Source organism: Pinus tabuliformis, chromosome 1_1 (genome assembly GCF_031772625.1).
Source record: "Pinus tabuliformis cultivar Carrire ecotype Pingquan chromosome 1_1, CPIR1, whole genome shotgun sequence".
NCBI lineage: Eukaryota > Viridiplantae > Streptophyta > Pinopsida > Pinales > Pinaceae > Pinus > Pinus tabuliformis.
Window position 1 is genome coordinate 918927023 of NC_142297.1, and position 26285 is coordinate 918953307.

General features: G+C 35.2%; 2 protein-coding genes across 2 annotated transcripts; both read right to left on the reverse strand.

Annotated features, from left to right (window-relative positions):
- Positions 1 to 14527: 14527 nt before the first annotated feature.
- Positions 14528 to 16753, reverse strand: LOC149217413 (uncharacterized). The gene is made up of 2 exons (XM_089390201.1): positions 15527 to 16753; positions 14528 to 15358 (listed from the first exon to the last, which is right to left on the reverse strand). The coding sequence occupies exons 1-2, from the start codon at positions 16751 to 16753 to the stop codon at positions 14528 to 14530; spliced, it is 2058 nt and encodes a 685-aa protein (XP_089246327.1).
- A 988-nt stretch (positions 16754 to 17741) lies between these two features.
- LOC149217414 (myb-related protein 308-like) lies at positions 17742 to 19054 on the reverse strand. The gene is made up of 3 exons (XM_089390202.1): positions 18920 to 19054; positions 18268 to 18335; positions 17742 to 18093 (listed from the first exon to the last, which is right to left on the reverse strand). The coding sequence occupies exons 1-3, from the start codon at positions 19052 to 19054 to the stop codon at positions 17742 to 17744; spliced, it is 555 nt and encodes a 184-aa protein (XP_089246328.1).
- Positions 19055 to 26285: the final 7231 nt, after the last annotated feature.

Here is a 26285-nt window from a genome sequence, read left to right on the forward strand (position 1 = left end):
TCACGTGGACAGCCAGGCCAACCACAACTGAATTCTGTTATAGGAACTAGCCAACCACAACTGATTTCTGTTATAGGAACTAATTTTAGTTAAAAAAATCAGTTATGACTGAATGTATGTATAAAGAACTTAAAGATTCCTGAGGGAATCAAGAAGAAAAGAAGACGAGATTAGGAAAACCCTGTGTGTGTAAGAGAGAAGGCGAAATGTAGTTGATGGGGAAATCTAGATTAAGGCTGAAATGCCTTAAAACTGTAAAATGAGTTTGTAAAATAATGAAAATTCATCTCTATGAATTTGTGTCTTCATGTGTTTTTTTTGGTTTTCTTTTCAGTTGGAAATGGAAATTTCAATGCCGTAGAGAAGGCATGTCGATGAGCAAGATTTTGGTTTTATTTTTGATGAGGCGAACTGTGAGATTAGGGAGACCGCAGTCTATTAATACTGTGTCGTCGAATAGATCAAATACTGGTGTCTGTGCATGTCTTATTTGAATTGTTTGCCAGTGTTTTAGAAGGTCTCGGCGAAGATCGATTTCCGCTTGGTTGGATGCAGATGACATGGTCGAATATGGCGGTGAACATGGGAATGCGAGTCTAGGCCGAGGAGATGATGGGTACTTTCGCTTCGGGCGAGGTATGATGGAAGTAAGGAATCGTCTGAGAGCCATACGCGATGTTCTGGAAAATATTCGCCGCAGTACTAAGGATTCTTCACGGCAAACAACTACTGAGGATGATTGCCGTGTTCGGCAGCGAATTATGGGGGGAAGAAGACGGTTGTTTGAAAGCAACGCATCCTGTCAGAGCTGGATTGAAGGAGCGAGGAGAGCGTCGTCCTGCACTGCCACCTGAATTGCGCAATGGAGGAAGATTAAAGATTCACTGGACCATAAGGCAAGTGAGGCCTCGCTGTCAAAAAGAAGCGATTCTGAAAGGCTTTGTGGGCCCATAACCCACAGATCCCAGGATCGGAGCCCGTAAAAATATTGAAAACGAGATCACCCAGACTTCGTTTTCATCAAGTGGTATCAGAGCGGGGAAAGATTTCCTGTGGAGAGGAGTTTTTTTTTGCGTGCGAAGAAAGGAGGTACGAAGAAAAAAGAGGTACAGTTTGTTTGTGAAGGTGAGAAGATTGCAGCAAACCTGGAGCAGGAGTGCTCAATTGGGTTCGAGAGGAGAGAACCGCAGAGATGCCGAGAGGACTAAGCTCAGCGGAGAAGCTTGGTAGGGCATCTGGTAGCAAGGAGGACTTGCTATGGCAGAGGTTTGGTTGCAGCTCACAGAAGGCAGTTCCACTGAAGAAGAGAAACAGTAGGTAGAATTGCTCAGGAAAAGCATATGACCAGGGGGTCATAATTTTGTACCTCGGGAGCATATGACCAGGAGGTCATAATTTTTGTACCTCGGGAGTATGATGCAGGAGCATCCGGACACGTCAATGAAAGAAAATTAGAGGAAGAAGACAAGTGGACGATCACGTGGACAGCCAGGCCAACCACAACTGAATTATGTTATAGGAACTAGCCAACCACAACTGAATTCTGTTATAGGAACTAATTTTAGTTAAAAAAATCAGTTATGACTGAACGTATGTATAAAGAACTTAAAGATTCCTGAGGGAATCAAGAAGAAAAGAAGACGAGATTAGGAAAACCCTGTGTGTGTAAGAGAGAAGGCGAAATGTAGTTGATGGGGAAATCTGGATTAAGGCTGAAATGCCTTAAAACTGTAAAATGAGTTTGTAAAATAATGAAAATTCATCTCTATGAATTTGTGTCTTCGTGTGTTTTTTTTGGTTTTCTTTTCAGTTGGAAATGGAAATTTCAATGCCGCAGAGAAGGCATGTCGATGAGCAAGATTTTGGTTTTATTTTTGATGAGGCGAACTGTGAGATTAGGGAGACCGCAGTCTATTAATACTGTGTCGTCGAATAGATCAAATACTGGTGTCTGTGCATGTCTTATTTGAATTGTTTGCCAGTGTTTTAGAAGGTCTCGGCGAAGATCGATTTCCGCTTGGTTGGATGCAGATGACATGGTCGAATATGGCGGTGAACATGGGAATGCGAGTCTAGGCCGGGGAGATGATGGGTACTTTCGCTTCGGGCGAGGTACGATGGAAGTAAGGAATCGTCTGAGAGCCATACGCGATGTTCTGGAAAATATTCGCCGCAGTACTGAGGATTCTTCACGGCAAACAGCTACTGAGGATGATCGCCGTGTTCGGCAGCGAATTATGGGGGGAAGAAGACGGTTGTTTGAAAGCAACGCATCCTGTCAGAGCTGGATTGAAGGAGCGAGGAGAGCGCCGTCCTGCACTGCCACCTGAATTGCGCAATGGAGGAAGATTAAAGATTCACTGGACCACAAGGCAAGTGAGGCCTCGCTGTCAAAAAGAAACGATTCTGAAAGGCTTTGTGGGCCCATAACCCACAGATCCCAGGATCGGAGCCCGTAAAAATATTGAAAACGAGATCACCCAGACTTCGTTTTCATCATTTTTCTTTATAGTCTTTAAGTTATTTTCTCCTGTGCGTGTTTAGGTTTCTAACCGAACCCTTATTTCTAGATTTTTCTCAGGTTATATTCCATTTCTTACGAGCGTGTGTTCGACATCAAAAGACCCCCTTGTTTTCTTTCCTACGATTCTTCCAAGTGATGATAAAACCCTCCAATTCTTTTTATGCTACCCTAGGTACTTGAAGAGCCAAATTCAAAATATGGTGTAAGGATTTTATGATTGAGTATTACTGGGCCACTCTTGTTAGACTCTTATAAGATTTATTTTAGTAATTAGATTACGACCTACTCGACCTTAACTTGCCCATGAGGGTTAACTGTTATTCTCGGCAATCTTGAAACTTCAATGTATTTAACTTACTTTTCAATGTTTTCCAAAGGCATTTGCAACATGTGCTCTTATTATAAACTGGTTTTTTTTAGAGGAATTGGTTAGTTTTCTCTCATGGCCATTAGCCATTTGGACAAAGAGTTTACGATATATATATGTATTATTTTTTTTTTCAAATTTCAATTCGTTTAACATCATGGTATTTAGCTGCATTTTTTTCATAGTAAATGTTTACTTGTTTAAATCTTTATCGTGAATATGACTCTTGATGAAAGACATTTATCGAACTCTACATATAATGTTTATTTCAAGACTGGTATATTCCTTCACTTTTTAATACTGGAAAGGAAAAGGGCTTCGACCTATGGTGTTTAGAAAAACAGGGCTCAATTTAGTTGGTTGTAAAACCTCATCTTTCTTCTATGTAGTGTCATAATGAACTTCTTTAAAAAACATTATTCTCACACAACCAAGGTTTCTATTTATTTATAGACCAAATAAATATATATATTATGCGTACAACTATAGCATTTTTATGTTTATAGCCTAGGACACTAGTGGGACTGAACGGCCATATACCTTCTAGTGCTAAGTATATTAAGAATTAAGGGCTATTCAAGTTAAATTGATAGACCAAATTTTGTCAACAAAACTTGGGACTAACCTAAATCCATCCACAGTATTATATTTTTTTTAGGCTATCGTATAATAGTATTAGTATTAGGTTCAAACATTTGCACAATATAACATGAAATAAATACATACAAGAAAATTGTTCCAAAACACATTTCACTTATCCATTTTCTAATGTCTGAGACTTCCATGAAAATAACTGGGGAGAATAATGTTGCACCCAACCTATGAGGACTAGCATTGTCTACTAGAACTCCCCTCGAGCCACTTTCACATCCAGAGTAGTTTTCGACCATACGAGGATAGGGTTCAACTTGGAATTTCATTGGCTAACAAGCTCAAGAACCCCTGACCACACTAGGTCCAACCTAGGGTTTTATTGACCACAGAGGGTTCAATGGAATTTCTCGTGACCACACTAGGTCCAATCTAGGGTTTTACTGACCACAGGGTTAAACTTGGAATTTCACTAGCCAACCAGCTCAAGAACCCCATTTTGGTAGCATCCTTCCTCCCTCAACATTGTCTTGTATATCAAGCTAAACAACTTTCATTTTCCTCTCTTGTGCCTCCTCCAACTAAGCTCTAAGTCCACAAGGTTGCCTAAGGATTTTCCCCTCTTGGCTCCCTTTTCCTTAACTGAGATAATTTGTCTATGGGGAGGGTAATCTGGGTAGGCAACCACCTCTACCTATAACTATCTTTTCACTATCTTGAATGTGAAACTCTTTTTCAACATATTTTCCCACCATAATTTTCATGGTTGACTAGATGCATAACGTAGAAAAAGTAAATAAAATATTCACAATTTACTAGGGTATTACACATTATATAAAAATATTGACATACTATAATTTTGCAAAAGAAAAATTAAATTGTGTTTCTTAAAAAATTTACCATATTTTGAATAAAATTGACAGGAAATTTGTTAGCATATATATATATATATATATATATATATATATATATATATATATATATATATATATATATCTTAGTTGTACTAATAGAGGAAATGCCTTTTCAATAATAAGAGGAAATGACTTTTTAAGACGTCATTTTTTCTCATTAATTTTAACAAAAATCTAGGAGATATTTTAAAAAAATTGAATTTAAGTAATTTTAGTGCCCAAGGGGTTGATCCATTTATGTATCCATAAATGTATTTTAAATAACAGAAATCACAATTTTTTTTGAAATTGCATTGTCAGATTCCGTGAAAAAGACCATTTAGTCTATAAGTTACACTACACACACATAAAATAACTCTTTTTCTAGTATTTTTCCCAAAATTTAGAAAAAGGAAAATTGATTTCCAACAAGAAATGGTCAAATTAATCACCTAGTTAAACAGTTCCCAAGTAAATTGATATTAATGTAGTTATCGCACTTGTATGAACTTCTTTCTCCAAACTCAAGATTTTTTCCACCACCCTCAAAAAATTCATCAAGAAATATTTAATAGAGATATAGAAAATAATTTAGTCAACTAATAAATAGTCAAAGAACAAACTATAGGAGGGCCGACTTATTTTCTTGCTAAATATCATGCTAACAGGCTCAAGCCTCTTGTTGGTTGAACTGAATCCTTTGTTAAAGATTCATCCTTCTTTGTTAATGAGTTAAAGGATATCAAAATTGATCCAAAAGACATGCTGGTTAGTTTCGATGTGGTCTTATTATTCACGAATATCCTGATTAATGAGGCCATTGATGTTATTAATACTACTCTTTTGGTTGAAATTTGCCTCACCTCCACTTTCTTTAGTTTGGAAGGTGAATTTTATGAGCAAACCTGTGGTGTTGCCATGGTTTCTCCCCTTTCCCCCGTTGTTGCCAATCTCTTTATGGAGTTCTTTGAATCTAAGGCCTTGTCATCAGCTCTTTTCCAACCTAAATTGTGGAAAAGGTTTGTGGACGACACTTGTGCCATCTGGTCTCATGGGAAAGAGAAGTTGGAGTTGTTCTACCAACATCTTAATAATCGATGAAATTCCATAAAGTTCACAATGGAAGTTGAAGTTGATGGCAGCCTTCCTTTCCTTGACATTCTCATTTCAAAAAAGGATTACGATTCTTTCTCTCCTCAAGATTTTCAGAAGAAAACTCACACAGAGCAATACCTTAATGCTAATTCCCATCATTTCCCTACTCAGAAGCTAGGTGTTCTCAACACCTTAGCCACTCGAGCGCTGAGATTTTCTGATGAATATCACCTTGATGATGAAAAGGCTCACCTCCTTAAGGTCTTTATTAATAATGGTTATAGTAAGTCCCAAGGTCGTAAAGCTTTCCTTAATGTGGAAAGAGGTCCTAAGAAGAGGATTGATCCCAAGCATCGATCTTTCGGGGTTCATATTCCTTTTATTCGGGGAACCACAGATAAAATCACTAGGATCCTAAAAAATCATAATATTTCTTCTTCTTTTAGACCCCTTTGCACTATTCGAAGTTCTCTTTGGTCGGCCAAGGACCCTATTAACCCTAAGGATGGGAAGGGTGTTTATATCATTCCCTGTTCCTGTGGGACTCCTTATATTGGTGAGACTGGTTGGTCAATAAATCAAAGGATTTGTGAGCATGCTGTAGACATAAATCATTGAAGGTCTCGCTCCTTCGCATTAGCAGAACATGAAAAAAGAAAAATCATCACATTTGCATAGAAGAGGTGAAGGTCATCGCTAGGATTGACCACTTTCATCATCGGAGATTTAGAGAGGCCTTAGAAATCAAGAAAAGGCCCGTCAATCTGAACAGAGATGATGGTTGGAGTATCAGCAGGTGTTGGATCCCTGCTCTTTCTTCCTAGAATTTTTCTTGTTTTCCTAGTTATCTTCTTATTCTTTCCTTTTTTAGTATTATTATTATTATTTATTTATTTATTTATTCAATTGTTCATTTATTTTTATTTATCTATAAAAATTCTAAATTTTTATTAACAACATCTCCATAAATTTATTTAATAATTTAGTTATTTATTTACTTAATTTTTAATTTTTAATTCTTAATTTTTTTTTTTTATATATATATTAGAATTCTAATTTAATTAATAATATCTCCATAAATTTATTTATTATTATTTTTATTTATTTATTTACCTATTAAAATACTAATTCTTATTGATATTATCTCCATAATAATATATTTTTATCAGTTAATATTCGTATAAAGCCGATTTTTTTTTAACAAATATAATTTAATAATATTGATATTAATTAATAGTAAAATGAAATTATTCTATTGATTTTATTTATTATATAAACAATATTTTAACTTAATTCAAAAATAATATTAATTATTAATTTAAAATTCTTTTTAATTCTTCGTCAAAGGCTTAATTAGTTATTTCAATTTTTTAGTCAAACTAGTTGTTATTTTCTAATAGCTAGTTACCTACTCTCATCATCTATTTATTCCATTGCCTAGATCTGATTCCTCATCTTGCCGTGAAGATGAACCACACTGGTTGGTTCGAAAAGTGTCACTGGATTTTATTTTATGTGATTTTTACCAAAAATGTTGTTACGATTAATATGGATCACAAAATTCTAAATTCTTGACTTATATCACAATAAAGTATATATAAAATAAACACGATGAAAAGAAAAATCAAACTCAAATTAATTATTTAGATGAGAACATTTGGCATCATACTTATATAGATTCATCTTAATCAAAGATTATTTAGTGTTGAGAGGGATCAATTCTCTTGAGGTGTATTCCCTTTCAGAGTGTAAAAAATGGTTTGCATCTCCAAAGGTTTGACCCCTGTTGGCATCTGATAAATTAAATATTAAGATGGATCTAAACAGGTTCTTTCTTTATGGGGCATGTATATCTATCTAGCATGTGTAATTTTTCCTTGTTTAAATTATGTTTCTGAATGCATGTATATATATATATATATATATATATATATATATATATATATATATATATGAATGAAAGAAATTGATATTAAAATAAATATTTAAATGGTTTATTTAATTTGTTAGATTGAAGCCCCAAGGGTTAGCTCAATCGGTCAAAGTCGGGGCCTCGCCAATGGGAGGTCACAGGGTCGAAACCCGAAAGCTCTTGGGGTTAGGTCTGTGGTGACCGAGGGGTGGACCCCCTTCGGGTGGGGTCCACCTAGATTTCTCGAACCTGGAGTAGCGGATCAACTGACCAGGGTCCGTAAACCAGCTGGAAAAAATAAATAAATAAATAAAATTTGTTAGGTTGAAATATTCTTAAAAGTATAAAAATATACCTTTTCGACATATCTAAAAAATCTATTTTTTTTTAACATTTAATTACTTTATATGTATTTAAAGTTGATATAGGTTATGTTATTTCATATGGACATCAAAACATTTTATTTATGATTGTGAGTGAGTGAAATATTTTACAACATCTCATTTTTTCTAAGTTGTATTATTAACAACAAACCAAGCACAATGAGTGTAGGACTATTAAGGTTTCATAACCAATTTAATTAAAACTAACGAAACATGTATATTCATTTTTTAAATTATTATTAGCCAATATTATTTTTTATTTAAGAAAAAATATTTTTATTTTAAAATAAACAAATGCGACTTAATTATTACCAAAGAAATTAACATTAAATGTTCATCCATTTTTCTTCTTTCATGTTCAATTGATGCATTTATATTGACACGCTTAATGATTGTTAATTTATAAAAGGGAAATTAAGATATTATAAAAAGGTGATGAACTCAATCTCAAAATTGAGAACTATTTTTCTGACTTTACTATGGGAAAAAATGAACATTTTTAAGACAAGAAATAATTCTTATGAGCTTCATTGTGAATTTGAGCATTGTCAATTTATAAAAGGGAATTTAAGATATTATAAGAAGGTGATGAACTCAATCTCAAAATTGAGAATTGTTTTTCTGACTTTATTATGGAAAAAAAGGAACATTTTTAAGATAAGAATTAATTCTTATGAGCTTCATTGTGAATTTGAGCATTAGTCACTTACCGAAATACTATGGGATGAAAAAGTTTGTCACTTGTGCTATACTAAGAGGGTGGAAGATAAAAATAATTTTCCCTTAGATTTTCCATCTTATATTCACATTCAATCTAATTTTCAAAATATTTATCACAATACCAACATTCTTGATCTTTTAGGTAAAACTATAGTGATGTAGAAATCTTTTTTTCACTTCTTTTCAAACATAAAATAAAATGTTAAAAAAATCTTATTAATTTTTTACCTTCTTAAAATCTAATGAAGCATGTAAATCTTAAAAAACATTAATTAACGGAAAACTATAATAAATAAATAAAAATTTAAATTATTCATATTAAAATTATTATCAATGACTTCATACTATATAAACATATTAATAAAGCTAATTATAATTTTAAGTTTTTAAATTGATAAATGAAACTTACACAAATTCATTTTTTTTAAACTTAATTATTCATTTTTCGCCTATAACTATAATAAATAAATAAAAGTTTAATTATTCCTATTAAGATTATTATCAACGACTTCATACCATATAAACACATAAATTTAGCTAATTATAATTTTAAGTTTTTAAATTTATAAATGAAACTTACAAAAAAAAATCAACTTTTTTTTTTATACTTAATTATTAATTCTTCATTGACGAGAAACGTGAAATTTGAAATTTCATATATCCTAACTTCATTATTTGAATGTGAAGCGTGGGTATAATGGAATGAAAATGTTATCGACATTTTGAGGCATAAATGATGTGGTGTAACAAAAGCATTAGCTAATCTTCTTTTTGGTAAATTTATTTTTATACATGTTCTAATTTACTTTTCTTGATTTTAAGAAAGTGATAATTCATTTTTCAGTTACGAGTTTTAAGAAACCTGAAATATGAAATTTCATATATCCAACTCTATTATTTGAGTGTGAAGCATGGATATTATGGATTTGAGTGTGAAGCATGGATATTATGGAATGAAAATGTTATCGACATTTTGAACCATAAATGATATGGTGTAACAAAAACATTAGCAAATCTTTCCCTTGGTAAATTTCTTCTTATACATATTCAAATTTATTTTTCATTATGTTAAGAAAGTTATATCTATATATATAACAATTTTATTATTTATTTTTCATTAGGTTAATAAAGTTATATATATATATATGATTAATAATAATTTTATTATCTAAAATGTATGGTTTTATTATTTATCATTTATATTAAATATTTTTGGAACAAAATTATATAGAAATTTTAATATGGATGTTGTTCAAACCATTTATTGTTTTTTTTTTTTTCCTCAGTAAATCTATGCTATTCTATTATATTATGTATAGGAAAACATTACAAACAGAAAGGCAGGTTGCCCAAGGCCGACTGTGGCTCTGTGGGTTATCAGCTCGCAACTCCATATTAGCCCACGCAGGGGCAGCATTTCCAACTAGAATGTCATCCAGAACGCCACAAACCACAACATTGTTTTCAATCCAAGCAAAAATAACCCATGCAGGGGCTGTAAAACTCAAAAACTTCCCTCGCAGGGGCGACAGAGGACCTATGACAGCGCCTTTACGAATCCTACTATCAGAGCCATAGCAAATATAGACCTGTATATGAACTTGAGAGACACCAACATAAACGTATACCCTATACCAGACCCAGACACGGACAGAGACCGAGACAGAGGACTTAAACCAGACCTGAACAAAAGTGAAGGACGTCGGAGCTTGCCACATAGTTCTACTCCTCGGGCTTCTCTTCGATGATCGGACACCATCCGTAATGTTCAGGGAGGCCTTCCTTTTCTTCCATTGCAGCTTTCTTGGAGATCGACGCCTCCTGCTTCTGAGGTTGGATGGAAGTCTGCTCAGGGATTTCCTCTGTCTTTTCCTTGACGATTTCCGTTTGCTCATCTGATAGCGCCTCCTTGCTGCCCGAACTGCCCTCACCTTCCTGAGTGTCCTCGATGAATAGGACTGAGATGTGTGCATTGATGCATGAATTATTCCTCGAGCTGCCGAGGGTGAAAACGGCAGTTCCAAACGCTGGAAAAGAGGGTGGTCCTGCATTAGGGCCGCCCGTGTCCATGAATTGAGCAGCCTGTATGGGAGTAGCCCCTGCCCTTCTGTGGCAGTAACAACAACAGCAATGGTGGTGGGAATCCGCAGCGAGATGGCGTGATGAGCCTCCTCGACTTGTGATGCGTCTACAAGGCATCCTTTCCCTTGGTCTGGCCATATTTACAGTGATGCTGGCGGAGTGAAACAGAGCGTCAATTGAAGGTTTCCCCCGCTTGACGGAGAATAGTTCTCTCCCACCAGATCTTGAACGAAGCATAGTATCACCCACACCGCTATCAACAGGGCATACGAGCTCGAAATGTCCCTTGACCTCTTGTAAACTGGCTGTAACAGCCGAGGCTGCTTCCTGGAAGAAGAGATAGCCAACACAAACCTTCGCGGCGTGCTCCTTACTCTGAGTATGGACCTGCCCCATTCTTTCTCCCAATTTAAGCTTCTCAGCATTCTCTCGATTCCTGGACGCCATAAATGTTCTCTGCAACCAAACCAATTCACCTTGTGTTGCATTGAAGGCCCTGTGCAATTGTTTCAGAACTTTATTCCTCGACGGCAATCGGTAATGAATTCCGCTAAAGGTCACGAGGCGGCACATGTTGGCCATGTGGCCCTTCACTTGTAGACGTACTGACACCCGCATCCGGGGAGACTGCATCTCTTTGGATAAGGCTTTCACAATCCTGTGCCTGGAGATTGTTCGGAATGATATCCGTGTTTCCTGATAGGATGATCTGTTCATTTTCTACCCCAATGTTGGCCAGGAGGTCAGCTATCTTGTTGCCCTCTCTTTTTATGTGATTAAAGGAGATGGCTCTGTTATTGCGCAGATACTGAGCCATGATGTTTAGCCTCGCTTCTAATCTCCAACTGGAAGCAATTTTCCTGGCTTGGGAGCCATTCTGAATGCGAGTGGCCATGTTGATGAGGATCTGGGAGTCTCCTTCCACAATCAATGGTTGAAGGTTGAGGTTCCCCACTAGTAAGAGACCTTGCCAAAGGCCCTCTAGCTCTGCGGAGTTGTTGGTATCCCACCCCATATTTCCAAAGTAGATCTGCAGAGGAGTACCTTCATGGTTCCTCAGAATTCCTCCATATCCAGCTGCTCCAGGATTGCCTTTGGAAGCCCCATCAAAGTTGAGTTTGAATGAGTTAATAGGGGGGGCGTTCCAGCAGCTGTTGTCCTTGATATTACTATTGGAAGGGCTATGCTTGGAGACTTCTTGTGGCAGTTGCAGTTGCCAATTATCGAGGATGTTTTTCTCATTATCTGTAGAGGGGAGATCCTCCTTCGTCCAAGATCGGAGCAACATAGTTTCTTTGAGATTCCCGTGTAGCCTGTTCCATATTTCTTCAATAGGAGAGCGCTTGTTTTTGAAGATACGTTTATTTCTTTCCTTCCAGATATTCCAAAGGACAATTCCCGGGATGATTTTCCACAGGTGGTTGAGGATCTCACAATTGTAGGGGTTCTTTGGCCATTGCCTTATGGAATTGATGATGTCGTTATCCCCTCTGCAACTTTTTTGGCATCTGAAGCTCACCTTTTCCCATAACTGATTGGCTAAGGAGCAGGTATCTAAGAGGTGCTGAAGGGTCTCTTCGCTTTGAAAGCAGTTATGGCAAATAGAGGGGCCTTGAAAGCTTCGTCTCCTTAGTTTATCCCATGTGAGAATTCTTTTATGTCCTACCAGCCAGAGGAAGTAGGAGATTTTGGGCCATGATCTGAGTCCCCATATATTGCTCCATAATGGATCAGTGGGAGAGGGGAAGTAGCAGACCAACTTGTAGGCTTCGGAGGTGGTGTAGGTCCCTTTGGGTTGATAACCCCATCTGAGAATGTCGTGGCCTTCATCCTGCCTTATGCTTCGTTTTCTTAGCTCTTTCTCAAATTCTTCTGCCTCCTGTGTATTTATGTTATTGAGAATTTGGTTACTCTGTCTCCATTTTCTGAATCCGTGCTCCAACTCCTGCATCCAAAAATGATGAACTTTATCCTGCTGCTGCTCCGGCCTGTCTGGTATCATAGATGGATGAAGAACACTAGTAAGCTTGGGCATTTGGTTCCAGGCATCTGTCCAGAATCTAGCCGTGCGGCCATTCCTAATTTCCCAGAAGCTGTGCTGTTGAATTAGCCGATAGTGCTGTTTGGCCGCATTCCAGATTAACGACCCTTTTTCAGTGGGAATAAATCTGATGAGCTCTTCTTGGGGTCTGTTGTTAGCATATTTGGCTGTCCAGATTTTTACCCACGGCTTTTCTGGGTTAGTGATCCATTGCCACCAAATCTTAGCATTCATGATGGAGTTGCTATACTCTGGGTCCCTTAGCCCAATGCCACCCTTGTCTTTGGGCATGCATACAGTAGACCATTTAACCAAAGCCCATTTACGGTTGGTAGCCGAGCTGCCCCAAAGAAAATCACGCTGTAGGCTCCTTATTCTTTTAAGGACCCACTTAGGTGCTGCTAGGGTGGAGAAGAGGTAGAGCGGCATGGCTTGAAGGACAGATTTGATGAGCACCACCCTACTGGCAAGGTTTAGAGATCTGTAGGTCCAAAGGTTGAGACGGGACTCAAGCTTGTCTAGGAGAGAGCGCCAAGCGGGATGCTTTATGGCAGAGGCAGTGAGGGGAGCTCCAAGATATTTGGAGGGGAGGGTAGCAGAGGGGAAGCCAAGAATGCGAGTGACAACAGATTTAATAGAAGGAGGAGTGTGAAAGAAGAAGATCTGCGACTTGGAGTTATTAACATGGGTGCCAGAAGCCTCAGAGAAGTCGTTGAGGAGGGACTTTAAGCGAGAGGCTTCTTGGACAGAAGGATAACCAAAAAGCATGGTATCATCAATGAATTGCTGATGAGAGGTGGCAGGGGTATTGTGAACAGAAATGCCTTTAAGCTGTTGAGAATGGAGGGCGTGTTTGATGTGTCTACCAAGACCCTCAGCCATAAGAACAAAGAGGAAGGGGGATAGGGGATCACCTTGCCTGATACCTCGAGAGGGCGAGAAGGGATACCATTCACCAGGATGGAAAAGTGAGTGGAAGTGATTAGGCTCATGATCCAGCGAATCCACATGGAGCCAAATCCAAAAGCTTTTAACATGTGATGAATATATGTCCAACTGAGCTTATCGAAAGCTTTAGAGAGATCCAGTTTGAGTATCATACCTGCTTGTTTGGAATGCTTGAGGGAGTGGATTATCTCGTGCGTGAGAAGGATGCCATCCATTATCTGTCGTCCTTCCACATACCTCGACTGTTCCGAAGAGATAAGCAGAGGTAATAGGGGTTTAAACCTGTTTGCAATAACTTTTGATATGACTTTGTATATGACGTTACAAAGTGCTATGGGCCTGAACTTGTCAGGAGTAATGGAATCCTCCTCTTTAGGGATGAGAGTGATAAAAGTGGAGTTGAGGGAGGGGAGAAGCCAGCGCATGGCCCTTGATTCCTCTACAATCTGCCAAACCTCCAACTTTATCATGTCCCAAAAAGCGTGGAAGAACGTGGTGGTGAATCCATCTGGGCCAGGGGCCTTTCCTTCTTTGAGCTGGGACATTGCCTCGTCTACCTCCTGTGGAAGAATAGGGCGCATGAGAAGCTCATTGTGTTCCTCTGTGACGAGTTTTGGCACATTGCTGATTATTTTCCCAATAGCCTATTGCCGATCTTCTATTGGTTCCCGGTGGACATGTTGGAAATGATTGAGGAGAACCTCTTCGATTTCCTCATGCTTCTCTACTTTTTCCCCTATTTGATTCTGGATGAAGGGGATATTATTATGCATCCTTCTCTACACCGTGGTTCTATGGAAGAATTTGGTGTTGCGCTCCCCCTCCTTTAGCCACCTGACCCTTGACTTTTTCCTCCAGTAGATTTCCTCCTGCTTTCTTCTGTCTTCGAGCTGACTATGAATGAGCCGTTCCTGATCCAGTGTAGCCTCCGTATGCCCTTCTGTGATTATCTTTTGTTGGAGATTCACCAGTTACTGATTCAACTCTTGTTGCGCCTTAAATATGTTTCCAAAGGTCTCCCTATTCCATCTTTTTAGTTGATTTTTTAGAAATCTTAGCTTCTGTTGAAACTGATACATTTTTGCACCTTCTGGGGGTTCGAAGGATGTCCAAGTGGTCTTGACGAAGTCCTTGAATGCAGGGTGCGTAAGCCAAAACCCCTCAAAGCGGAAGGGTCTTTTCGTCAAATCACCTGGTCTCCGCCATTGTAGAGCGATCGGCCAATGATCCGACCCAGTGTGTGCAAGTATTTCTGCTGAGATATCTCCTCCTAGGTGCACCGCATTGTCTGAGATGAGAAAGCGATCCAATTTGGAGGCGATTTGGAACTTGCCAGCTCTGCGGTTGCTCCAGGTGAAGGTGCCATTACAGAACGGCATATCGATTAGAGACGCAGTTTGGATAAAGTCCTTGAAGCGAGCAACTTCTGGTTCCATTCTGATTCTCCCCCCTATCTTTTCCTCACTTTTGGTAATCATATTAAAGTCCCCTGCCACGATCCATAGTGGGTGTCTTCTGTTATTGCTCAGAGCTTCTATAGTATCAAGGAGCGCGATTTTGCTACCCGTATCTTGCGGAAAATAAACATTTGATAAGTTGCCATGAATGTTGGTGCCCAATATATGAAAGGCAGCCTGTATGAGATGATGAGAGGCATGAAAATCTGTGAGAGTTACCGCCTGAGTGTTCCATTCTATAGCTAGCCCTCCAGAGGCTCCCAAGGCGTCTACAGCAACCGACCGACAACCTAGCCAAGCTTTTGAGAGTATGTTGCCTAGGGTGGAACTATTACATTTGGTTTCCTGGAGAAAGCACATCTGCAGCTTTTCCATTTTAATCATGTTTTTTAACATCCTAAGTTTTCCGGGGCTGTTAAGCCCTCTTAAGTTCCAGGATACAAGCTTCATGGATCAACTATTGTTGGAGGGCCTGTAGTACTTCGTTAACTTGGCATATCTGCCTGAATCTACCAGGATTTTCCCGATCTCGATTGTTCGCTGGAGATCTGTTTTCCTTCCTCTCTTTTTAGAATCTTTTGGGCGCAGACTGCCATCCCAGTGACTTCCCGGTTGTATCCCTAGTTGGTGTTGATGATAAGCTCTTGAGATAACCACTTCGAGCTTATTGAGTTGATTCTCAGATATTGTATCATATGCTCTCTTTTTGCAGGCTAGTTCTAATTCCAGAATATCCAGACCATTTAGATCTATGCTTTCTGGCTCTTCTTCCATTTGCTGCACTTGACTGCTTTCTTCTTTATTGATCTCTGAGTCCTGGGGTAAGTCTGCCTTTTCGTCAACTTCCATGTTCTTGTGAATCTCCACTGTTTCTCTCTGACTTCTGCTGAGGATAGAAGGGATGATGATGGGGGAGTGAGGTTTGGAAGGGGGATCTGAGGAAGGTGGGTGGGATGAAGAAGATGGGCAAGTGGGGTTGGACTCAGAGGTCAGGGGTTGATCTTCAGGGGTCTGAGCAAGAACCTCAAAGCTGTTCTTAGAAGCTGGATTTTGGGGTTTGTTAGGCTGGGGATTGGTCCCATTCTGGGGCTTTTTATGCAAGCGCTTCCGGCTTGAGACCTTGGTAAAGTCGTCCTGGGTTGGGGTTTCAGAAGAGTCAGGGGAGTTGGCTTTGGCATTTTGAGGGCAGTCCCTGAAGAGATGCCCCAGTGCATGGCATTTTCTGCACCGAAAGGGCACGTGTTCATAGTCGAGAGGCTGGATCCATTCTTCATCTCGGTGGGCAAGAGTTACCGACTCTGGTAGATCTTCATTCAGGCGGATAAAGACACATATTCGAGCATAGGAGATATACTTACGCGTTTTGGTTTCTTCTGCCGCTATGATGTATTCTCCCACTCCATTTCCTATACCCTTGAGAATGTCTTCATCCCAATATTCATCTAGAAGAGAGTATAATCTCATCCAAACCGGCGCCCACGTGAGGTCTTCTTTATCTGGGTTGAATCTTGGAATCCATTCCCTGAGGTATAGTCCTGCTGAGTTAAAAAAGTAAGGCCCGTTCCCCAGAATCCTATATTTGTCCTCTAGACAAAAAAAGATTGCAGTAAAGAAGCCTTTCGGCCCCAGCTGAAGGGTGACATCTCCTTTGGGTTTCCATTTCGCCGCAGTCCATCCGTATAAGGCTTTCTCAGTCAGCCAAAACCCTATAAACTTCCCAATGATGGCATGATCTGTCATGAACTCTATTCTCCTTTCTATTTTATCGCCGGGTAGCTCTATTCGTGGCCGTTCTTTAGCCACTGGTCAGCATGTTGATGAGGAGATTTTCGGGCTTTCATTTGGAGTTTCTTTTCCTTCTTGCGTGAAGCTATCCTTGTTTTTCCGATGTCTGGTTTCCTTTTCATCATCTTGCTGCTGTTTCCCTTTGTTTAGGATTTCCTGATCCACTGATCCAAAGATTACTGTTTGTTCAGGCTCGTGCTGTGAAGGGGAGGGCTCTGACGCCCTCCCCTAGGGATGTTCCATTGCCCCTTGCTAATGCTCTGCAGCACTGTCACGCTGCAGTGATTCCTTTGCAGTCCTTGACCGTATACCGCACAGTGTCGTCGGTGCCGTAGAGGGAATGCTCAGAACCCTAGTTCCGTTCTCGCTTCCTCCTTCCCGTCCAATTCAAAAGCCAACCTCTCAAACCATTTATTGTTACTTATCACTAAAACATTAAATTAAAAACTATATTTTATCAAGATATTAAAAACCCTTCAGTAAAATTGTTTTTTTTTTTAATTCAACATTATATTACTTTAAAAAAAATTGTTTTATTTTAAATTTATCTAATTTAATATATTTAAAAAAATCCATATTTACACTAGTAATTATATATTTAAATTTTATTAACTAATAAAAATGACCTTTTAAAATATAATTTATGGGAAAGTTCTCACAGGTTTTCAATAATTTAAATCAATATTGCACTCAAACGAGCAAAATGTTTATCTAATGAACCTAATCTCAACCTCTAATTTCATAGGAACAGGAGAGAAAGATTATAGTTCATTTTTGTTTAGGCGGGGAGGTTTTCACCGCTTGAACACTCCACAATTGACTTCTCCAGCCGATACTAGCACTTGGTTTCACGTCAAGCATCGATGCAATTTGTAGAACCCTACTGCTACTGGAATTCAATTAAATAGGCTCACTTCATACATTTACTGCAACTGCCACTAAGTTAGGCGGGAGCAGAATTAGAGGGCAAGCTCATCCACAAATCAAGATTAATGTCGGGATAGGGATACTCTTCATCTATAGAACCCGCTGACTCGATCGGCGAGTTTTTCAAACCTTCGAGTTGGAAGAAGTCTGCTATCTTTGCCCTTCTCCTACTCTCGAACGCCGGAATTTTGTGCTCGGGAGCGAGTGGAGAGTGAAGGGAAGTGCTGCTGTTGTTAGGCGGGCGTAGGGAGCGATTGGTCTGCGGATCGAACCCTTTACTCGACAATTTTCTCTTGATGTGTGTACTCCAATGGTTCTTTATCTCGTTGTCTGTCCTCCCCGGCAATCTCCCCACAATAAGAGACCACCTGTGGAGTTTCACAGATTAATTGTTATCCATTTCGTCCATAATTGAAATTTCAAAGATAACACGTCATGAAAATTGAAAGTTCTCGGCAAATGACAGATCGGTGTTTTATACAAGTATCGGTCCTGATCATAAGGGAATTCACTGAAGCAATAGAGGCGCTGAAATTACATACTTGTTTCCGAGGGGCGAATGGAGTCTGATGATTAGTTCATCTTCTTCCTCTGAAAAGTTACTCAACTTCTGATCTCCGCTTCAGAGAGTAATGGTAATTTAAGATATTTGGCATATGCCAAATATAATCACAATATAATCATAATAGTAAAACTAACATTTTCATCACATGTTGCGAAGGAAATGCCGTAAGGCAATGGCATAAGAAATAATAGCATAGAAGAAAGAAGTCAAAATTTTATTCAATTTTGTTTCTTTACTGGTGTTTATTTTTTTATCATAGATCCATCCTCAAAACAACTACGTATTTACCTTGAGGATGTTTTAAAACTTCAAAACATGAGCATCAAACATGTAGAGATGACATTGAAGTAAACAACTTACTCTATGACACGATCCTACGTCCTATAGCTTACTTCGTGCCATGATCCTACATCCTATAGGATCTAAGTCCTAAGTAAATACAAATATTCTATTCTATGTACATTTTTGGAGCTAGAACTAAACACATGTAAGACTACCCTAGTGAACATTAATTGGATATTTTATCCTATTTTATCCTTTTATTCAATGCAACCATATCACTAGCCTACTACACACAAGAAGAGTTAATAGATGGTCCTACCTAGCTCTCTTCTTGCAATCAAACTCACCTTATTCAAACAAATTTTAATGACCTTCAAGTGAGCCAAGTCTGTGGAATCCATTTTCTTTGGTTGTCTCCATAACTTGTCCAGTTTTTTGGAAATTTTTTCTTTCTCTACCTTAAGGAAATCGAAGAAAGTCATGATAGCGCCCTCCACGATTCCAGCCCACTAGGAGGCAGTTACTAAACTTGCTTGTTCTGCTGGGATCTTGGCCTCTTCTTCTTCTACTGAAGCTGCTTTTGCATATACATATATTAGACATTAGGATTTGATATGATATAGAAAAAAAGAATATGGGCACAAGCCCAAAGTATTGAGAATATAATAGGATAAAATGTTTGATTGATGCTAATTACCCTTGACAGCAGGAACTCCCTTGACAACAGGAACTTAAAGTAGCGTAGGGAATTGGTACCAGCACCTGGCATACACTTGGCTTCTAGGTGCTTGATCATAGGGCTCGTTCTCTATAAATCTTTGCAGTAGAACTTGAAAGTACTGAAATTTCTCCGCTGAGCTATCATAGCATGGAGAAGGTTCTGAATTGGAGGCTGCCAATTGTTGAATTTTCTTGTATTGCCAATGCAATGCCTTCCATCTAAAGCATGTCTGAGACACATAAATGGTCTCTAATTCATCCTTATGATGCTACAATTCAATCTTATCATCTCCCAATTCCCTTCTTCTTGATGACAATTGATGCAGAGATGATACCATTCTCTGGGATCTAGACTTCATGAGCTCTTGTGGCTGAGGAAAACCTTGAGAAACAACACTGTACAGTCAGTAATGGGACCCATATTCTAGCACCAACATTTTGATCCCTCTCTCTGCAATCAAAAACAAATGTTTCATGTTGGCCCAACTAAACAAATGAAAATATTTCATGTCTTCTTTTGAGTTCTTAAGTAAAAACTATTTTAAATTAAGATAAAATTGAACTTATATTTATAATTTTATATTTATTTTTCATTTATTTATATTTTGTTTTTAGGGTGTAGTTTAAATAAACTTGAAATATTGTGTAAACCAAGAGATTTAATGTTCAAATACCGTGTAGTAGCCAAATCTACAAAGAAAACACTGACACGCCAATACAGGTTAAAAAATAAAAATCCCAAATTAACAAATGCAATTCCCTTCTCTATATAGTGATTCCCAATATTTTGGCAATCCCAATATTCTTACCTTCTCTATACGATGATTTCCCATTATTTTGATACTTCCAATCTTCTTTCAAAGTAGTTGGATTAGAAAATTCATATATCAAGAAATTGAGCCCATTTCCATTTTTTTCTTCAGAATAGTGAAATTGAATTTATAGCAATGGCAATGCTGGTCCCTCAAGAAAATTCCATAACAAAAGAAAAATTCTAACTAAAACATAAATTAAAACGCCAACGATTTATATTTATTGTAAACAAAAAAATTATACATAGAGTGCTCCTCTAGTGAATAGATAGAAATGCATGTCATGCATGGAAAACTAGAGGCTGCAATTGAGCTTAGCCATCCCGATATACAGTATTTCATAACATAGAGGCTGCAAGTCAGCTAAGCCATCCAGAATTTGAAGATTTCAAATATTAAATAAAAAAACTAAAACTCTATACATATCACACTAACATTTTGGAGGACAAGGTCGATTGCATTAACCTATGGCTTAGAAATATCTTTATTCAACAATATGTGGACCAGAGAAATCCATTGCTTCAAGATGGTGTAGAATATTTTGAAGAACAACATTTGTACTCTGGGAGAGGTTGTTTTGAATGAAGTGGATCACATGCTCAGAAACTTCCACATCACACATGACCAAGATACCTCCCTCACAATCATTTTTAAATCCATATTCAAACATGTTTCTCTCCAACTGAAAAGTGAAATTTGGATGAGACAAGAAAGTTATGGGGATGTAATACCTCTACCCCTCTTGCCCAACAAACACAGGAACATGCATATGTGGGCATCTCATCCTTTTTTTCACATGATATCCAAACTTCAATACTACATTACAACTACCATTAGCATTGAGAAGTGTGTACCCACAGTAATTACATAGCTTCTTGGAATGTGATCTCCCCCTTACTATCATATGCATTATTGATATCTTGCATAGATGCCACATGGATTTATCAGTTTCCTTTGCCATGGTGAAGCAATGTAATTTGTTGGAATTGGAAATGTTAAGAACTCATCTCCTGCAACCAAACAATTAAATAGTTTAAAAATTTTTCCAAACTCAAAAAAGATTTGAAAAGAGTAACAAAGATTGCAAAAGATTTGAAAAAACAAAGAAAGACCAAGCATGTATGATGATAGTCTAATTTTATAAGAATAGTTGAACTGATGGGCTTTAAGATTTGTCCATTTCAAAGATTTGAAAAGGCAAACAAAGAGTAGGAAGTTATGTGTTGATAGTCTGCTTTTATAAGCAAAATTGAACAGATAGGGTAGCAAAATTGAACCCCTGCAATCATATGTGTGATTGATATCTTGCACAACTTCCACATGGATTTAGTAGTTTTCATTTCCATGGTCAAACAATGTAATTTGCAGGATTTGGAAATGTTAAGAACTCATCTCTTGCAACCAAACAATAAAACAGTTTAAAAACTTTTTCAAACTCAACAAAGATTTGAAAAGACTAACAAAGACTGCAAAAGATTTGAAAAAACAAAGAAAGACCAGGCATGCATGATGACATTTTGTTTTTATATAAGCATAGTTAACACCCCAAAACACAAAATCAATCATAGAAACTAACAAAAACTCAATATATAATATTAACAACAGTGTAAGTGTAAGCACTCTCACTATATGCTTTGATTAATTTGAAGGAAGCCTGAATTTCATTTAAAGATAATCAAAATGTAACACAGACTCATATAAACCTGGCTTTGATATATTGCATCTCCATGGATATCTCTAGTTAGACTAGATGACCGGTGTATCAAACTTGGTTTATTGAATTTATAGTTGCATGACAACTAAGATTCAATATTTAATACACAAGTGATTTGTTTGAATCAGTGACATTCTTCCCAACATTGAGGTATACATATTAGACCTGAATGCTCCTGAGTGTATGTGTAAGGGAATGTGTTTGACTTCCTGAGTTGATTTCCTTCTATTATCAAAGTAGCTTAACACATGTTTCCTTTTTGTGTGAGAGAAGTTGCGTGATCTCAAAGTGGGTTTCTCTCCACCATAAAAAGAACTAAACACATGTAAGACTACCAACAATGTAAACTTTGAAACGGGAACTATAAACTCAAAATGGGAACTTTGGCCAAAAAACCCCGAAAAAACATCAAAAACAGTGCTAAAAACGAAAAGTGTTGATGCTGGAATAACACATTTTTTTTTCAAGCTAAATTTTCAACATGTTTTAAAAATGACGGTGAAAACCAATTTTTGGTGCAAAATTTGTCCAAAAAACACCCTCAAAACGAAGTGTTGATGTTCGAATAACATTTTTTTTTTCTCAATGGTAAATTTTGTTCAAAAAACACCCTCAAAATGAAAAGTGTTGATGCTGGGATAACAAATTTTTTTCAAGGGTGAAATTTCAGCATTTTAAAATAATAGCATAAAATATTTTATCATGACCCCAAAAAACATTAAAATTTAAAAAATAAAAATAAAAATTAAAATTAAAAATAAAAATAAAAATAAAATTAAAACAATGAAAAAACACTAAAAAATAAAAATAACAAAACATAAAATTAAGTAGGTAACAATAGAAAAATTAAAAAAACATTAACAAAAAACTAAAAAAAAATGAAAATAAAAAACAAACTAGATTTAAAAAAAAAAAAAAAAATGGAAAATTAACCCCAAAAAAAATTAAAAACTAGTGAAATGAAGATTAGAATGATGATTACTTAAAAAATAAATGTAAAAATACATATATATGAGACAAAATATAAATAAAAAACGTTTTTAAAAAAAATTGTTTAACCATAAAAGAATTTGGAAAAAAAATAAATAAATAAATAAAAAATTTATATATATAAATTTAAGTAAGTAAAAATATAAAGATTAAAAAAATCATTAACAAAAACTAGCAAAAACAAAAAAAAAGATAAAAAACAAAAAAAAACGAATTAGATTAAACAAAAATAGAAAATTAACAAAAAAATAAAATTAAAAACTAGTAAAATTAATATTAAAAACATTTAGAAAAAACTAAAAAGACAAAAATAAGCTCAAATTATTAAAGAAAAAAAAACTAAAAAAATATCGAAATTTTAAAAATATAGGTATTTTTCAATAAAAATAAATAAATTAAAGAACATTTTCAACTTACAAAAAAAGTCTTTTTGATTTAAAAATAAATAATTAAATTTTTTAATTAAATTTTCATTATTTATTTAAAAACAAACAAAAAAAAAATTAATTTTTTTTTTTTTTTAAATGTAATTTCTTTTTTTTTTTTTTATTTGAAAGAAAAAATTCATTAAACAGTTGTAATAAAAATTATTAAATTTTAATTTATTAAAAAAATTTAATGAAAACTAAATTAATAAAAGAAATTATTAAAATATTTTAATAAAAATTAAATTTTAATTTCTTTTTTTATAAATTTTGTTTTTAAACAATTATTTATTTATTTCAAAATACAAATCATTAAAAACACTTTAATTTTCTTAAAACAATTTAATTTTTTAATTTATAATTTAAAAAATTATTAATTTTTTTTTTAAATTAATATACCAAAAAAATTAATTATAAATATGTTTGTTAAAAAAATTTTAAAAATATTATTAAACAATTTTTTATTTTTTATTTTATTTATTAAAATATTTTTTTTTTAAATTACTAAAATTTTTAATGAAAATTATGTTTTTATTAAAAAAAATAAAAAAAAAAGGGCCCCCGGCCGCGCCACCACCGCGCGGCGGGAGCGCCGTGGGCCGATTCTGGGAATCGACCCACGGCCCTCCCGCCGCCTGGTGGTGGCACGGCCGGGGGCCCATTATTATTATTATTATTTTTTTAATAAAAACATAATTTTCATTAAAAAAATTTAATAATTTTTAAAAAAATTATTTTAATAAATAAAATAGAAAACAAAAAAATTGTTTAATAATATTTTTAAATTTTTTTTAAAAAACATATTTATAATTAATTTTGTTTGGTATATTAATTTAAAAAAAAAAATTAATAATTTTTTAAATTTTGGAATTAAAAAATTAAATTTGTTTTAAGAAATTTTTTTTTTTTTAAACATAAAATGTAGGGTTTTTTTTTTTTTTGAAAATATAAAATGTAGTTTTAATAATTTGAATTTTTAAATTAAAAAATAATAATAATAAGAATGGTTTAAATTTTTTTTTTTTTTAATAAAAGAGAAGATTGTTTAAAAAAAAAATTATTTATTTATTTTTAAATAAAATAGGTATATTTAATAAAAGATAATTGCATTTTTGTTTTCTTAAATAAAAAATAACCATTTTTTTGGGTTTTCCTTTTATAATTTAAATTTATTTTTGTTTTTTTTTAATATTAATTTTACTAGTTTTTTTATTTTTTCCGTTAATTTTATTCTTTTTAACTAGTTTGTTTGTTTTTTTTTTTTTTCCCTAGTTTTTGCTAATGTTTTTTTTTAATTTCTCTATTTCTATATATATATATATATATATATATATATATATATTTTGTTTCTTTCTTCTAAATTCGTTTATGGTTTGTGAGATAATTTTTTTTTTACATTTTTTGTTTCTTTTTTAATATTAATTTTACTAGTTTTTTAATTTTTTTTTTGTTATTTTTCTATTTTTTTTTTTTAAACTAGTTTGTTTCTAATTTTTTTTCCTAGTTTTTGCTAATGTATATATTTTTTTTTGTTTCTCAATATTTACTTATATATTTTGTTTTTTTTTTTTTCCAAATTCTTTTATGGTTTATGATATAAATTTTTTTTAACATTTTTTATTTTTTATTTTTGTCTTTTTTATATATATTTTTATATTTGTTTTTCATAGACAATTATTTCATGTGGATTGAAAATTTAATTAACGATGTATAGATATGTAGAATATCGAAAATGCAAAATATCATCATTCTTCTTTAAATATGCAAATCAATAAAAACCCCACTACAAAAAAAAAAAAAAAAAAAAAAAAAAAAAAAAAAAAAAAAAAACTAGAAAATATGAAGAAGAAGATCACTTCCAAAATTATTAAATTTACGAAATAATTATTTACATTTCATACATTAGAAAATTTAAAGTCAAAAAATAGGTCTTTTAAAAAAAGGGTTACGAAATAATTATTTACATTTAATACATTAGAAAATTTAAAGTCAAAAAATAGGTCTTTTAAAAAAAGGGTTTGATGCAGAATAATCATCTTTTTAAATTAGCATGAAAATCACTACCATTCTAAAACACAATGTACATAAAAAAATGAAAGTGCAAAAAACTATGCTCTAAAAAAAACATGTGTGTTCTGCATCACCCCTTTTCAAAATTAGGTCACTTTTTTGCTATCTCTACAAAACGGGTAACAGTATCAGTTCCCATTTCAAAGTTTACATTGTTTACCCTAATGGACCTTAATTGGATATTTTATCCTATTTTATCCTTTTATTCAATACAACCATATCACCAGCCTAGTACACACAAGAAGAGTTAATAGATGGTCCTACCTAGCTCTCTTCTTGCAATCAAACTCACCTTATTCAAGCAACTTTTAATGACCTTCAAGAGAGCCAAGTCTGTGGAATCCATTTGCTTTGGCTGTCTCCATAACATGTCCAGTTTTTTGGAAATTTTTTCTTTGTCTGCCTTAAGGAAATCCTAGAAAGTCATGATAGTGCCCTCCACGATTCCAGCCAACTGGGAGGTAGTTACTAAAGTTGCTTGTTCTGCTGGGATCTTGTCTTCTTATTCTCCTATTGAAGCTACTTCTACATATACATATATTAGACATTAGGATTTGATATGATATAGCAAGAAAGAATATGGGCACAAGCCCAAAGTATTGAGAATATAGTAGAATAGGATATTTGATTGATGCTAATTACCCTTGACAGCAGGAACTCCCTTGACAATAGGAACTTTGAAGTAGCTTAGGCAATTGGTACCGACATCTAGCATAGACTTGGCTTCTATGTCCCTAATCATAGGGTTCGTTCTTTATAAATATCTGCAGCAGAACTTGAAAGTACTCAAATTGCTCTGTTGAGCTATCATAGCATGGAGAAGGTTCTGAATTGGAGGCTGCTAGTAGTTCAATTTTCTTGTATTTCCAATGTGGTTCCTCCCATGTGAAGCATGTCTGAGACACATAAATGGTCTCCAACTCATCCTTTTGATGCTGCAGTTCAATCTCATGATCTCCCAATTCCCTTCTTCTTGATGACA

Bases quoted from the DNA above. Each gene is read 5' to 3' on its own strand.
- LOC149217414 (XM_089390202.1), bottom strand. From the start codon at position 19,054: ATGACTTTCTTCGATTTCCTTAAGGTAGAGAAAGAAAAAATTTCCAAA. The intron at 18,336-18,919 runs GTGAGTTTGATT...AGCGGAGATCAG, and splicing joins TTAAAATTTGTTTGAATAAG to AAGTTGAGTAACTTTTCAGA. The intron at 18,094-18,267 runs GTATGTAATTTC...GAAACTCCACAG, and splicing joins CATTCGCCCCTCGGAAACAA to GTGGTCTCTTATTGTGGGGA.
- LOC149217413 (XM_089390201.1), bottom strand. From the start codon at position 16,753: ATGACAGATCATGCCATCATTGGGAAGTTTATAGGGTTTTGGCTGACT. The intron at 15,359-15,526 runs GTAGATTCAGGC...TGCTTTCTCCAG, and splicing joins TCGAGATCGGGAAAATCCTG to GAAACCAAATGTAATAGTTC.